Below are 14,148 nucleotides of genomic sequence, written 5' to 3' on the forward strand. Positions count from 1 at the left end.
CAGCCTCCCTGTTTGCTTCTTCTCCCAGTGCGAGACGCTATAATAACCCCAGCACTGTTATTCCCTCCTCTCCGGTGCAGCCCCCACCCCCCTCTTGCTCACACTCAGACGGCGTGCGGGCTACTGAGGAGTGCGGCTGCAGCACAGACAGCAGAGAGCCGAGCACTGGCAGGGAAGGTCACTGCCTGCCCGCTGCCCGCTGCCTTCCCGCCTCGCCCGACTGGGCTGCCCGCCTTCTCTGCATTCACCCCTCGTAGAGCCTTGCATCCCAGGATGGGGAATCTAGCCACGTGACCGGTCAGATGGCACACAGAACATCCAGCGCCTGAACGATACTCGGAGGAGACGAGGCACTGGGACGGGAAGGGCTGCGCCACTCGTTCCCTGAGGGGGGCGCGCCCGGAGAGGTGACTGAGGAGAGCAGAGTGACAGGAGCCAGGGAGGGCGAAGATGGCCTCCCCCACCTCCTCCTCGACGCCGGGGGGCGGGGTCTCCCCCTCCAGCCAGACACGCATCCGTAAGGTGGGTGCTGGGTTATGGTTTTCAGGGCGCCGTGGGTGCCAGGGGTTCGGCCTTGAGAAGCATGATGTCTGTGTCCGTGACCTTGATTTAGTGACATTTTGTTTGCGGGCCCTGAGGGGAGTGGCTTGCTATTATGTGTAAAAGATGCTTCGCTAGAGGGCACAGAGGTGCACAGGGAGTTGTCTGGTTTAGAAAATGCCATGAAGGATTGGGGACTCCTTGTTCATGCTGTTTTTCTCCGAACTAAATAGTATTTACTCCAGGGATTCGTACCGGCATTTATTCTATTCATAAGCACTCTCCGTTTTTATATGATTGGGAATGGAGATCCCACAGCTTGGTGGTTAGTAGCTGTCACTGGAATCACTGCCACTGAACTCCACAGGTGACTGCTTAACCGCTGGATAACAGCTCCTACCTATACTTTTCAATGCTTAATAGTGGGCTCGTGATGGGCCGTCTTCTAAGCGCCCACACGATTGGTAAATAAAGAACGAAGGCAACTTAAATGTAATAATTTGCCCAGGCTCACACACTGTATGCTTTAGTGAAGAAGCTGTGATTAGAATCCGGTGCTGCTGCTTCCAGAGTTGACAATGACATGGACAATCTGTCATGTTGGCTTTCGTCACTTTATACATTTTTTGAGACATTTGTGGTGGTTTTGTGGACTGTTCAAATTGTGTTTAAATGACAGGGGAAATGAATAACATGTTTTTAAAAAACTCAATAAGAAATAGGACTCTGTCTTATTCGGGTCTTGAAACCCAGGAAGCAAGTGCCACTGACAAGGCCTACTTATTGCCTGTTATTTTTCTGTAGACTGATATGTGTGCACACTCTGACAAAAACTGACACTCAAAAGTAGGATATTGCTCTGCACAGGATATTCGTGTATTTTGCTAGGGCTACCTGAATATAGGTGAAAGTCGTACTCTTGAGTGGCAGCTGCTATCGCACCCCAGTCAACAACTGCTAAAGACCAGGGCAACGCTCCAATAGGACCCCCAGGACTGTAGCTAATTCCTGGTCTTTCAGCCAATGATAAGCCATGGACATCCCCAGCCAATTCGGAAATCATTGTTAGAATGAATGCGGAAAAGCGGTCACGCCGAGTAGTGTACACAAGCTAGTATTGTAGCTCTCCAGAAATATACCAATGTGACCATAATGTACACAGGGGCTGTTGAATGCATTTGGAGGCCAGTGACATCACAGGGTGGTGGCAACATGCTGCTATTTCAAAATCCCCCTTGTTGATAGCACCTGGTTGTATCACATTGATTGAAATGTCGCGTCTAGGAAAGCCCTGTGTACGCCACTGATTTCCTTTCATCATCAACCTCCCTTTTTCTTTTCTCTCTTCACCGCTGGCTCTTTGCTTCAATTCTGACCACCTACATCTTCTCCTGACTCATTGATGTACCCACTTGTTCCATATTGGTCCCATCTTTACTCTTAACCCGGATTCTGAACAAGCTCAGAGCCATAGGGTCTCTTATTGTCCAGAACTGGTCCTGTGATGCATCAATTCTGTTTACATCCCTCTCCTGGCCCAAAGCTGGCGCTGAGCTGCTCCGCACAGTAGAAAAATTACATCTGCAGCGCCACTCCCTTTAGCCTCGTGGTGTCCATGCCTTGGGCTGTGGTCTGCTGCGGCGCGTCCTTTCCTGGCTAAGTGCCTTATGATGCTATATTGGGCTATTAGAAATAATGTTGCATAGATCACCCACGTTATCCTTCCCTGTCACAGGAACACTTTGTTTTCAGTGCTCAAAAGTACTTTTTCAAGCCATACTTTAGTATAATCCAGTAACATGTAGTGTAACAAGACATAAGTACAGCTCCCGAGATGCATACATTTGTTATAGAAATGCCCAGGAGTGGAAATGCAGTGTCATTCTAACATATGCTTTAGTGGCCCAGTTCCAGAACTGTGGTGATTTCCATTTGATGATGCCATTTGTGATGTCACGTGGGAGGTAATGAGCACTTTGTGGTGGGACTGGAAGTTAAGGTTGCGTAGCGACCATAGCTGGCAATTTTCGCCAATTTTTTTTGACTTTGGGTCAAATTTTTTGACATGTCTCATCAATTTAGGCTTTGCCTGGTACTGCTGTCTGACTGCTTCCTACACAACTCTGAGCCGTAACTAAGATTTTTTTCAGTAAATATATATGTACTGTAGTTAAGGTTAGATCGGCTTTTCAACAGGAACATCACATACTGTTTTGCTAATAACTTTGGCATGGGTTGAAAACGTTATACAAAACTTCATAAAAGAGTATTTACTGTGTCTCATTCTTGAAAGTATTTATGTGGACCAGGACAAAGTTGATAGTAGTCCTGAGACGTGATTTCTCAATTTTGAGTCCCTTTGAGCGTTTTGGGATGAGATGCAGAAACAAAACTGCTGAATGGCACACGAGCAGAGTTTATTCTGTGCTCTTTTCAATTTTTTCCTTCATTTTGTATACATTTGTTTATCAATTGTTCTATAGCTTTAGTAAGAAAATGCAGAGTTGTCTAAGTTGGAAAGTATCAACTAGCAGTCCCTTGTGTACTATCGTTATTAAACAATTATTTTTCACCGCTCTTGTACAGAAATCATTTGCATTTATTATATAAAAAACATGTTATACATCACTTTTTAAAAAACACAGTCTAAAAAAGTCCCTACTTAGCAATTACTATGAACAGTAAATTTTTCTTAGTAGCACAAGAAGGAACTTATTACAAATACATATGAGACATTCAAATATACCAGTTAAATTATTACACAAACATCAAACAGTAACATATTCCGTTATGAACCAGCATAACCGAGAAAACCACATAAGAAGACAATACACTTTGTCATATATTGCACATCCTCCTGAACATAAATCAGATTATACCACTTATGAGATACTTATATATTCATCTCTATAGGTCGGTACTCATTCCTTGAATTGTGCCTTTTTTGCGTCGACGCGTTTCGATGGGCTCATTTGTTTGCCACTATCTTTTTCAAGACCATTGATGAGGGTTTTCTCAACTCAATGTTCAATATTTAAATCCTGTATTGAGATAAATATAGCAATTCATCGTTTATTTATGATATTGCGATAATATGTATACTTTCGTGTGTATCTCACCTATTATTTCCCAAGCCTCTTTTTATTTGGCATGGTCTGGGGACTCATAAATAGACTTACACGTGATCCTCACCTTTTTGCACTTTCAATTCCTTCTTATCTTGAGTTGATCTATTCTATGATCATAATCCCTTTCAGGTTTGTGATAGATCGTCACACTTTTCTATTCAATTGGCTGTATTCTGAAAAAAACATGTGTTTTATTATGTTGCCTAATTTCATTGAGACTATCAAGTATCCATGTCAATTACTTTGTGTCTATCCCAAAATGGTTCCTACCTTCAAGTTGCTCTCATTGTTGCACATAGATTTCTTTGTTTCTGATCTGATTTATTTTTCTTTATTGGCGCAGGGGAGACGGATTCACGTCTATAATGTCTCTCCCTGTTTTCTGGGCCGCCTTCTCCTAATTGTTTGGGGATCGGAAAACATTGTTTCAGTATGTTGCTTTAATTGAGCGATTGCTAACTTTAGCTATTCTAATAGTATTTATCAGCTAAGGTATATTTATTGCTGTTCGATTGGAGCGCTAAATCAGTGGTAAAGGCACCAGTTCCCAATATGTGGTCTTCCTTTTATTCGACTAACGCCCAACACGAGTAGGGCCACGCTTCTCTTTTCTTTCATACGCCGAAACTCATATATTGCTGCCAACCACAATTTTTATGCGCTACGTATTCAGCCGTCAAAATGTTCGCGGGAGGCGCCATCCTGTCACTCCATATTTTTAATATAACCTCATTGCGGTGCTATCAATATCGCAGATTGCTACTATCTTTCAATGCCTACGCCTTACTAATAGCAGCGTGCTATCTAATTAATTCAAAGCAATGTCTACGGTTAAATACATTGCTCAACTATACTACTCTTCATTCCCTCTTACCTGTGGCGTGCAGGTGATGTACTCGTGCGAAAACGTATCCTCGGTATTTTCTTACACCGCGTTCTATCGTGTGCTCCTATTTGATCTCACTCACCTCATTCCTGATAAATACTATTAGAATAGCTAAAGTTAGCAATCGCTCAATTAAAGCAACATACTGAAACAATGTTTTCCGATCCCCAAACAATTAGGAGAAGGCGGCCCAGAAAACAGGGAGAGACATTATAGACGTGAATCCGTCTCCCCTGCGCCAATAAAGAAAAATAAATCAGATCAGAAACAAAGAAATCTATGTGCAACAATGAGAGCAACTTGAAGGTAGGAACCATTTTGGGATAGACACAAAGTAATTGACATGGATACTTGATAGTCTCAATGAAATTAGGCAACATAATAAAACACATGTTTTTTTCAGAATACAGCCAATTGAATAGAAAAGTGTGACGATCTATCACAAACCTGAAAGGGATTATGATCATAGAATAGATCAACTCAAGATAAGAAGGAATTGAAAGTGCAAAAAGGTGAGGATCACGTGTAAGTCTATTTATGAGTCCCCAGACCATGCCAAATAAAAAGAGGCTTGGGAAATAATAGGTGAGATACACACGAAAGTATACATATTATCGCAATATCATAAATAAACGATGAATTGCTATATTTATCTCAATACAGGATTTAAATATTGAACATTGAGTTGAGAAAACCCTCATCAATGGTCTTGAAAAAGATAGTGGCAAACAAATGAGCCCATCGAAACGCGTCGACGCAAAAAAGGCACAATTCAAGGAATGAGTACCGACCTATAGAGATGAATATATAAGTATCTCATAAGTGGTATAATCTGATTTATGTTCAGGAGGATGTGCAATATATGACAAAGTGTATTGTCTTCTTATGTGGTTTTCTCGGTTATGCTGGTTCATAACGGAATATGTTACTGTTTGATGTTTGTGTAATAATTTAACTGGTATATTTGAATGTCTCATATGTATTTGTAATAAGTTCCTTCTTGTGCTACTAAGAAAAATTTACTGTTCATAGTAATTGCTAAGTAGGGACTTTTTTAGACTGTGTTTTTTAAAAAGTGATGTATAACATGTTTTTTATATAATAAATGCAAATGATTTCTGTACAAGAGCGGTGAAAAATAATTGTTTAATAACGATAGCACACAAGGGACTGCTAGTTGACACTTTTATGAGTACCCTATTCCCTTGAGTATTACAAGGGGTCTCTCTCTTTTATTTCATATAAGTTGGAAAGTAGCCGAAGTCTGCAGGCATCCACAAACTTCACAATTGTATGAACCTGGCTGTTCAGAGCTGAACGTTGTGCTCAGTGTGCCTTTATTGGCACGGTGTATGATGCCTGGGACTACTATTAACCTTTTGGGTATTGTGCTGGAAATCATGATCCCAGGCCTATTGAGGGTAAACAGTTCCCAGAAGCAAGGAAGGTTGGACAATCCTCAAAAGGGTGAACCATTCCATTTTAGCTGCAGAAAAAACACTTTCTTTTGCGTCAAAGTAAACTTAACGTCAGATGAACTTAATGTAGCTCTAACCTACAGCCCGAAAGCTAACCCAGACTCTGCATTGGAACCGGTGCGTAGTCTGCACAGAGCCAAGCATCATACATATATGTATTGTGTGCAACTATGTAAGAAAGCAGGTCTTTTTGCAGATGCTTTCAACAAAAAAGTACTGGCACACTGTAGCAAAACTTCCTTGTTATTCTGGACTAGGTAGGAGGAAGTGTGCTTTATCACAAACCTCCAACACTCATTTATATTGTATGGAGACAACCCATCCAGAATGCTACAAATTTAAAAAGTTAAGTGGATAAGAAAAGTCAGAAAAAGGAGAATGTGCAGTCAGTCCACAAAAAAATATACACTCTACAGAGACCCTCAATAGTAAAGAGGTGAAAAAAAATGTGTAGAGAGAGAGAGAGTACCTCACGTGCGCACCACCAGAGGAGCTACTGGTTGGTTCTCACCAGCTTGCCCACGTTTATTTCATCATCGGTCACTCTCTCTCAAGAAAAAAGTGTGCAGTGTCCAGTGGAAAAACACATAACACAAGACAGTGTAGTGTGAAAAACAAAGAAACACATAAACTGTGCAGACAACGACAGTAAAAAATGGTGAGGGTATATAGACTCTCAAATGATTGTTTTATTCTGGTTAGGAGTCTATCCCCTTGTTTAAAAACACAGCATGTTGCATACCTTAATAATGACGGCCAACATGTTTCATTGCCAATAAAATTTGTGGCAAATTCATCAGGGCAAGAAGGGGTCAAGGATCACCTTCTCTGGACACACACCTTTAAAAGGACTGACAAACACAAATAGACAAACATACAGCATAATCAGTACGGAGAGGGATGAGTTCACTGACCATCCTGAAGATGGTGATGGTAACAAGCTTTAATTCATTACCTAGTTGGGGCTATGGGCCCACATACCAGCCACCAACCAGTCGCAGGGGCGTTCTAAACTTTTTACTATCGCCTTCCTGCTCTGCAAAGCACGACCGTCGTTGGTGCCTGCACCTGTGGAAAAAATGTATAGACCATCTATACCTGGTTTAATCCGGCAAACTCTCTGTGTGTTTACTCTTCCTCGATCTCTACAAAATCATTCACCTCGCTGTTTGGTAGTTCTACTCCATCATTTGTCCTTACAACAATTAACCCGTTCAAAATCTGATGTATCACATCAGCACAACTCGTTACCGATATCGTTTTCACAGCTCGACTGACTTCAAAGATCACAACCGTCTTGCTCATACCATGCTTTAAAAATGTATAAAACCATGGTCTTTACATACCGCAACAGCCACGCAACAACCGAAGGTGCAAACAGCGTTTTTTCAGTCGCTCAACCACCCCCGGCTTACCCTGTCCCTTGTACAACCAGGTGGTACCTCAACACTGGAGCAACTAACAGCGCGACTGTGTCTATTTTCAAAGGGCGTCTCTGGCTCCATCTCGCGAGACTACGCGAGTCCCTGGAGTGTATCGATCTACACGGCGGAATGCCGCGGCCATCTTGAAGTGGTCCAGGATCCCGATTTCGAGTGATTTCGATATCAAATGCAACACACTACTCTAGCTACAGAGTAGTAGGTGATTATGCCATCTTCTTTAAATCATGAGCCCGAGTCCATCAGGGTAGCATCCCATATGTGGAGGACGTGATCCTACTCCAAACCAGTCTACAAGCGGATCTCTGCTGAAAAAGGACCAACATGGCAGCCATCTTGCCAGAGATCGATATAGTGTGTAATAAGAGGAAGTCAGTCCGCAATTGATAACATTTGGGAAAAATCAGGGACAAATTAGGAAGCCTCCAGAATGCAAAGTGGAGCGCATATGTGTACCATGAACATTTTACATACAGCGCCCCCGCCAATAACGCCAGGGAGAAACTAAACACATAGCCCGTGTGTCACCCGGTGAGCACACCGGGGAGCAGGTGAATCTCAACCAGATCATTTGGGAACATGCTACTTTACTTTACAAGGGCCAAACTACATTAAAAATGGAGCATCAAGGGTGAGTGGAGGTAGTGTGTTCATAATTACATGATGTAGTACTCAGCTTGTTAATAACCACCTATCTGCTTACTTTGTTCCACTCAATTTGGTCATTAAGACCAATGGTGTCCCCCTTCTCAGTAAAGATCCAGCGGGCCTCCTTCACGGCCAGTCTCTTGTCAATATCGCCCATGTCGCCCCAAACTTTCTCCAGAACAACCCACTTTAAAGATCTGAATTGATGTTGCTGGTCTTTATAGTGTTGAACCAGTCGTGTAGTGAGCTTGCCAGCCCTAATCGTGCTCAGATGTTCCTGTATGCGTACCTTGACCTTTCTAGACGTAAGACCAATGTAATGTAGTCCACATGGACATGTCAGTCTGTAAATTACATGGCATGTATTACAATTGGTAAACTGACGGAGAGACCAGGTCCTCCCACTACCTAGTGTGATCTCAGTTGTTTTCTCCGTCAGTTCGCACACTGAACAGCTCCCGCAGGGATGGTGTCCTGGAGGTAGACTTGCGTTCTTCTGAACATGGGCCGGTCTTGTATGCACCAGTCTATCCTTAAGGTTTTGAGTCCTTTTAAATGCGAATCTGGGCTGGGGCATCTGAAAGTCACTGGTGGATAACAATGACCAATGTCGCTTAATTATTTGTCTGATCTTATTAGACAACGGGTCAAATGTAAGAACCACTGGCAAACTCTCCTTTGCTTCCTTCTTGTTCCTCTCCAACAATGCCTCCCTAGGTGTATTGTGCGCCCTTTTGCGGGCTCTGGTGATGATTTTCTTAGGGTACGCACGTTGTTCCAATTTCATGCTCAACACCTCTGATTGATGTAAATAATCAGATGTAGAGGAACAGTTTCTGCGGTATCTCAGAAACTGACCAACCGGGAGGTTGTCCCTCAGAGCTCTGGGGTGGTACGACTGGTAGTGTAATAAGGAGTTTTTATCAGTGGGCTTGTGATGAACACTGGTACTGAGTTTATCATTCACCACAGTGATATCAAGGTCGAGGTATGTGGCCACCTCCCTACTGAACTGCCAGGTAAATTTTAAACAGATGTCAAGTGAATTCAGCCATTCCAGAAACTCACAGAGATGTTGTTGCGTGCCCCTCCAAATACATAGAACATCATCTATATATCTCTTCCAGAGGCAGATGTGCCCCTGGAAGGGATTAGAGGGGTGGTCAAGGTAGTGTTCCTCGAATTGGCCGACGTAAATACACGCCAGGCTCGGCGCAAATGTAGCGCCCATCGATGTCCCCGAGATCTGTAAATACAGGGCATCCTTGTGACAGAAATAGTTACGGGTAAGGGCCAACTCCACACATTGCATGACAAAGGACTGGGGAGTGTCGTAAAACCACTCCTGGGCCCCCAGGGCGCGAGCTGCTGCCACCAGCGTCGCGTCCTGGGGGATGCTAGTATACAAGGACTCGATGTCGATGGTCACAAGTAACTGCTGGGAGGGATCAAAGTCCATTTCATTGATGATGTTGAGGATATCGGTAGTATCCTGCACATAAGACCGTTGGGTGATTACAGATTCCCTGAGGAAGAAATCAGAAAACTGGGAAAGGGGCTCCAATACCGAGGCGATGCCCGATACAATGGGACGGCCTGGGGGTGGACGCTGGGCCTTATGAATCTTCGGCAGAATATAGAATGCCGGTGTCCTGGGGTTGACGTTGACGAGGAACTCCGCCTCTTTCGCAGTGATCCACTTCTTCTCCCGCGCTTGTGCCACAATGATGGTGATCTGTTGTAGCAGTTCAGCCGTGGGATCACGTGCAAGAGGACGGTAGTTCCTCCTGTCGCTCAACAACCTCAGAACTTCCGCCTCATAGTCGCTGGTATTCATAAGAACCACAGCGCCCCCTTTATCAGCAGATTTGATGGTGAGTGCAGTGTTATCTTGCAAGGATTTGACTGCAGCCCAATCTAATCTGCTCATGTTGTTAAAGGTGTTGGCCTGTTCTGATTCCTCCAGAAGTCTGATCTCATTCAGGACCTTGTTCTCAAAAACTACCACCTCAGGACCAACTGAAGATAATGGTGGACAAAACTGGGAGGGACGGTGTAAATCCGTGGAAAAAACTGAAGCAGGAGTCTGTTCTTTATTTGCAAAGAATTTTTTGATCTTGATTTTTCTCACCATTTCATGGAGTTCCGTACGGCATCTAAAAGAGTCATGTTTGGGGGTTGGAACATACCCAAGGCCACGGTTCAGTACTTTCAATTGACCTGCTGTTAGTTCATGTCCTGAAAGGTTCACAACAATGTTGTTCACATCTACATCGGGGCTCGACCTCGGCTGCGAGTTTGGCGCGGGGAGAACATCTGCCAGTTCTGAGACTGGTTCTGTCTGGCTCTGCCCCGTCCCCTGTGACCTCCCCCTCTGTTGCCTTGTTGAGCCTGGTCCAAAAAAGAACGAATCAGGGAGCCAAGTTCTTGATTGGCCTGTGGTTCTAAATTGAATCTGACCTTCCCCTGGGCTGTAGGTGGAGCTGCCTCATCGTCCTCGCTGGAGGTGTTATCAAAGGTCCAATTACCAGGTGTTCTTCTAGGCTGTTGACGCCCCCCTCTCTGATATCTAGATGGAGGAATACTCTCACTGCTCGCCTGATAGTGTTTATCATCCACATATGGGAAAGCCCACTCATGTGTGTACCTCTCTAGGTTTCTTTTGAGTCCCTTAATTTTCTGATTGACCATATAGTTTTTATATTCGGTCAAGTCCTCTTGGATTCTTTGTAAATGGTCCTTTGTATCAGTGAGGGTTGTGTCATTTTTTATTACCTCCTCTAAATCAAGAATCTCCTTCAATAGGGCGTCACTCAGCCTTTTTGCCGTCTGAATGATTAAGATGAGCCAATCCCGGGTACATTTATTAGCGATGTAACTCCAATCGACCCGGAATTGCTTATCTTCTAGAAAGATCCTTGGTTCAATCCTGACCAATAAACTAGCAGGAGCAGCCCCTGCCCGATAGTATTCGTATTTTTGCAGATGCCACTACTTTCTGCCCCCTTTTGGACTAAAAGTTTGCAACCCTGACAGTGCAACGAAGTCTGCCAACCATGTCCCAGTGCTCTCTTCCTCAGCTGATATGTGTGAGTTGGTAACCCCAATTGACAAAGGACTTTAACTCCCTATAAGTCCCAGGTATATGGTGCCAGTAGGACCCAGGGCATAGGTGTTAAAGGGGTCACCAGCACCATTCCTCAGATGAAGACCATGGTGAGGCTCTCGCCCAAATTGATGATGATGGGAAAGAAGGTGAAGACCAAAACTCTCCATGCTTTCCCAGATCTCCTTTACTAGTGAGAAGCGATAGCAGACCCCCTACTGGCAGGCGTGGCCCATGCAGGTAAGAGCGGTGGGGGGAGTCGATAGACGAGGCCGACTCGGAGATGCGGCGAGTGCAAGGTAAGTGTTTTCTTTTTTTAATCTGTTTCCCTGGTCATCGTCTGCCAACGCCCCCCACCCCACTGCTCTTATCTGCTCGGGCCTGCCTACCTACTGGTAAGGTGGTCGCAAGCCTTGAAGAAGAGCTTGATCTACTCTCACTAGACGAGAAAAAGATTGTACTTGAGGAAAGGAGACAAGCCCTTGAAGAAAGGAGGGCCCAGGCGGGCTTGAAGCCCAAACATAATGGTGGCAGCAATTTTAATAGAGAAAAGGAGGAATCTTTTGACCCTTGGATCTCCAAAGGGATTTTCACCAAGTTTAGTGATGGTGATGACATTGGCAAATGGTTTGCCGCCTTTGGAGGGCCTGCAAAATGAGGAGGATAGGTCACCAGCACTGGGGCTCTCTACTGTGGGAGCTATTCTTAGTGAAGGGCAGAGATGGTCTTCTTACCATAATGAAGATGTGGCTGAGTCCTATCAGCATATGAAGGAGACCTAGATAGAAGGATTTGGATTGACCACAAAGGAGTATAAATTGAAGTTTAGGGACATCCCTAAAGGTCAAAATCAGACATAGGTGGACTTTGTGGATTCTTCTGTCAAAGCACTAGTAGGACGGATAATAGGCAATGAGGTGGACACATGATGGGCTGTATGATATAATTATGAAAGAGCACATTTTAACAAGCTGTACCTCAGTCAAGTTACACCTTCATCTGGTAGATTCAGAGCTTTCTAGCCCTACAGAGTTGGGCAAGAAGGCTGATGAGGGGCTAAGGACAAGAGTACCCAAGAAAACCCAGGGGGTGACCTCAGGGTTAGGCCCACAAAAAGCAAAGGAGGGAGGTGGTAAGCCCACCAAAGAGATTCCCTCATGGTCGCTTAACCCTAAAACAGAGAAGATTAGATCCTGCCCCAACTCTGACAAGTAGAGCAAAGGTGACCTAGAGCTAAATAAATCTCTTGAATAATAGTCTGTGCTTTGACTGCCAACAGGCAGGGCACTACAAAGGGGATGTAGCCTGTCCCAAAAGGGTGGTTAGCACTGGGCTGTCCAGTGTACCCATTGGGGAGGACACCTCAGATGAGGAGGTCCTCTTAGCTTTTAACTGGGAGAAGGGTCCAGATGGTAAGCTGGTGATCCCTGAGGGTGGCAGTAAGCACTTCCATTCCATTCTGGTGAATGGGATCCTTACCACTGGCCTAAGAGACACAGGTGCCAGTCATACCATAGTGGTTGATAGGTTAGTGTCCCCAGAACAGTATCTGCCAAGGGAAACAAGAAGACTAACGGTAGTCCCAGGAGAGGTCACAGTCAGACCTGTAGCCTTATTGCCCCTAGAAAGTGAGGATACCCCTAGATGGCATAGAGTGGTTGTCAGTCCTGAGCTCCCCCTGCAATGTATCCTAGGCAATGACCTCCCAGAGGTTGGTGTGATCCCAGAAGGGGCGGTTGCCCAGGGCTCCCCGCAACCAAAATATCCTGGGGATCTTGCCCCTAAAGTCAGGAGATGTAGGACCCCAAAGCAAGGGAAATAGAGTAAGAAAAGGAAAGGATGACCTGTGCGGTGGTGCATCGTTACTGGACTAGGGTGACCTGAGACTTATTGGATGTCTTGGGGTGGGCCGTTCCTCTTTCTTCCCGATTGATTCTCCTTGGAGTGTTTGAGGGCTTTGGTGGCACGAGGGCCGAAAGGGCATTCCTGGGCACGGCTCTCCTGGTGGTGAAGCGAGACATCGCTGTACGATGGATGTCTCCTAATTCCCATACTCTCTCAGGGTAGAGACAGGGTGTGGATTGGTGAGCCTAACAGGAACCTGTGGTCTTTGAGGCCTGTGGCTGTCCTCGAAAGCATGGGACAGTGTGGGAAAAATGTCTGGGTCAATTTACTTTGGTTGCCATTGATCTGTATCTGTGGACATTCCTCATGTTTGATGTGATATGCAACTTGGGTGTTCCTATGTTGTGTAGACTGAGTACTCTATTCTGTAAAGTATTATTGCATGTGTGCCACGTGTTCATCCCTGCCATCCTTGATGGCTTGAAACTCAATAACGTTTGTTTATCAGAAAAGGAAAGGAAAGTCACTCTTAACTAGAAACCCAGCAAGCCAAGACCATTCTACCCCAAGGGAGAACCCAAAAGTTAGCACTGGTAAGGGTTCTCCTGACCTCAAGATGTCCTGAAAAGTCATGCAATTGTTCAGAATCAGGGTGTCACCCCTGAACTTACAGAAGGAGGAGTAGAAAAAGGGTGTCTGCCACAGGAGGCAGTAGTCCCCACTCTGAACAGCTAGGAAGGTTCCAAGAACCCACAGTTGCCCCTAAGGTCACTCATTCACCTGTCAGTGGAGAGCTCGGGTAGTTGTTCTGCAGTCAGAAAGGTGTGAGTAGCCTCTGCTGGATGTTAGCCTTCATGGCAACACTGTACATGACATGGGAGGCAGAAGAAGATGTGCGCACCTCACTACCTATAGTAAAAGCGGAGGACGGTAAAGACACAGTTGCAGTTAAGGTTCAGTCTAAGTTGGGTCCTGTTATTGTTCAGATGGGTCAACTGCTCAGTGGGAGTGACCCTGACAGAAGGATGTAAGGCAGAGTAGGCCCTGCAACAGTTTGTCGCTGACAAGTCAGGAA

General features: G+C 44.9%; 1 protein-coding gene across 1 annotated transcript in view; it reads left to right on the forward strand.

Annotated features, from left to right (window-relative positions):
• Window positions 1-310: 310 nt before the first annotated feature.
• The window catches only part of ANK2 (ankyrin 2), a 1,556,458-nt gene continuing 1,542,620 nt past the window's right edge, over window positions 311-14,148 (forward strand). The window contains exon 1 of the mRNA XM_085641446.1: window positions 311-522. Within this exon, the coding sequence (XP_085497572.1) occupies window positions 451-522 (72 nt within the window). The 5' untranslated portion in view covers window positions 311-450. The remainder of the gene's footprint in view (window positions 523-14,148) is intronic.

This window comes from Triturus cristatus, chromosome 2_2 (assembly GCF_964204655.1).
Source record: "Triturus cristatus chromosome 2_2, aTriCri1.1, whole genome shotgun sequence".
NCBI lineage: Eukaryota > Metazoa > Chordata > Amphibia > Caudata > Salamandridae > Triturus > Triturus cristatus.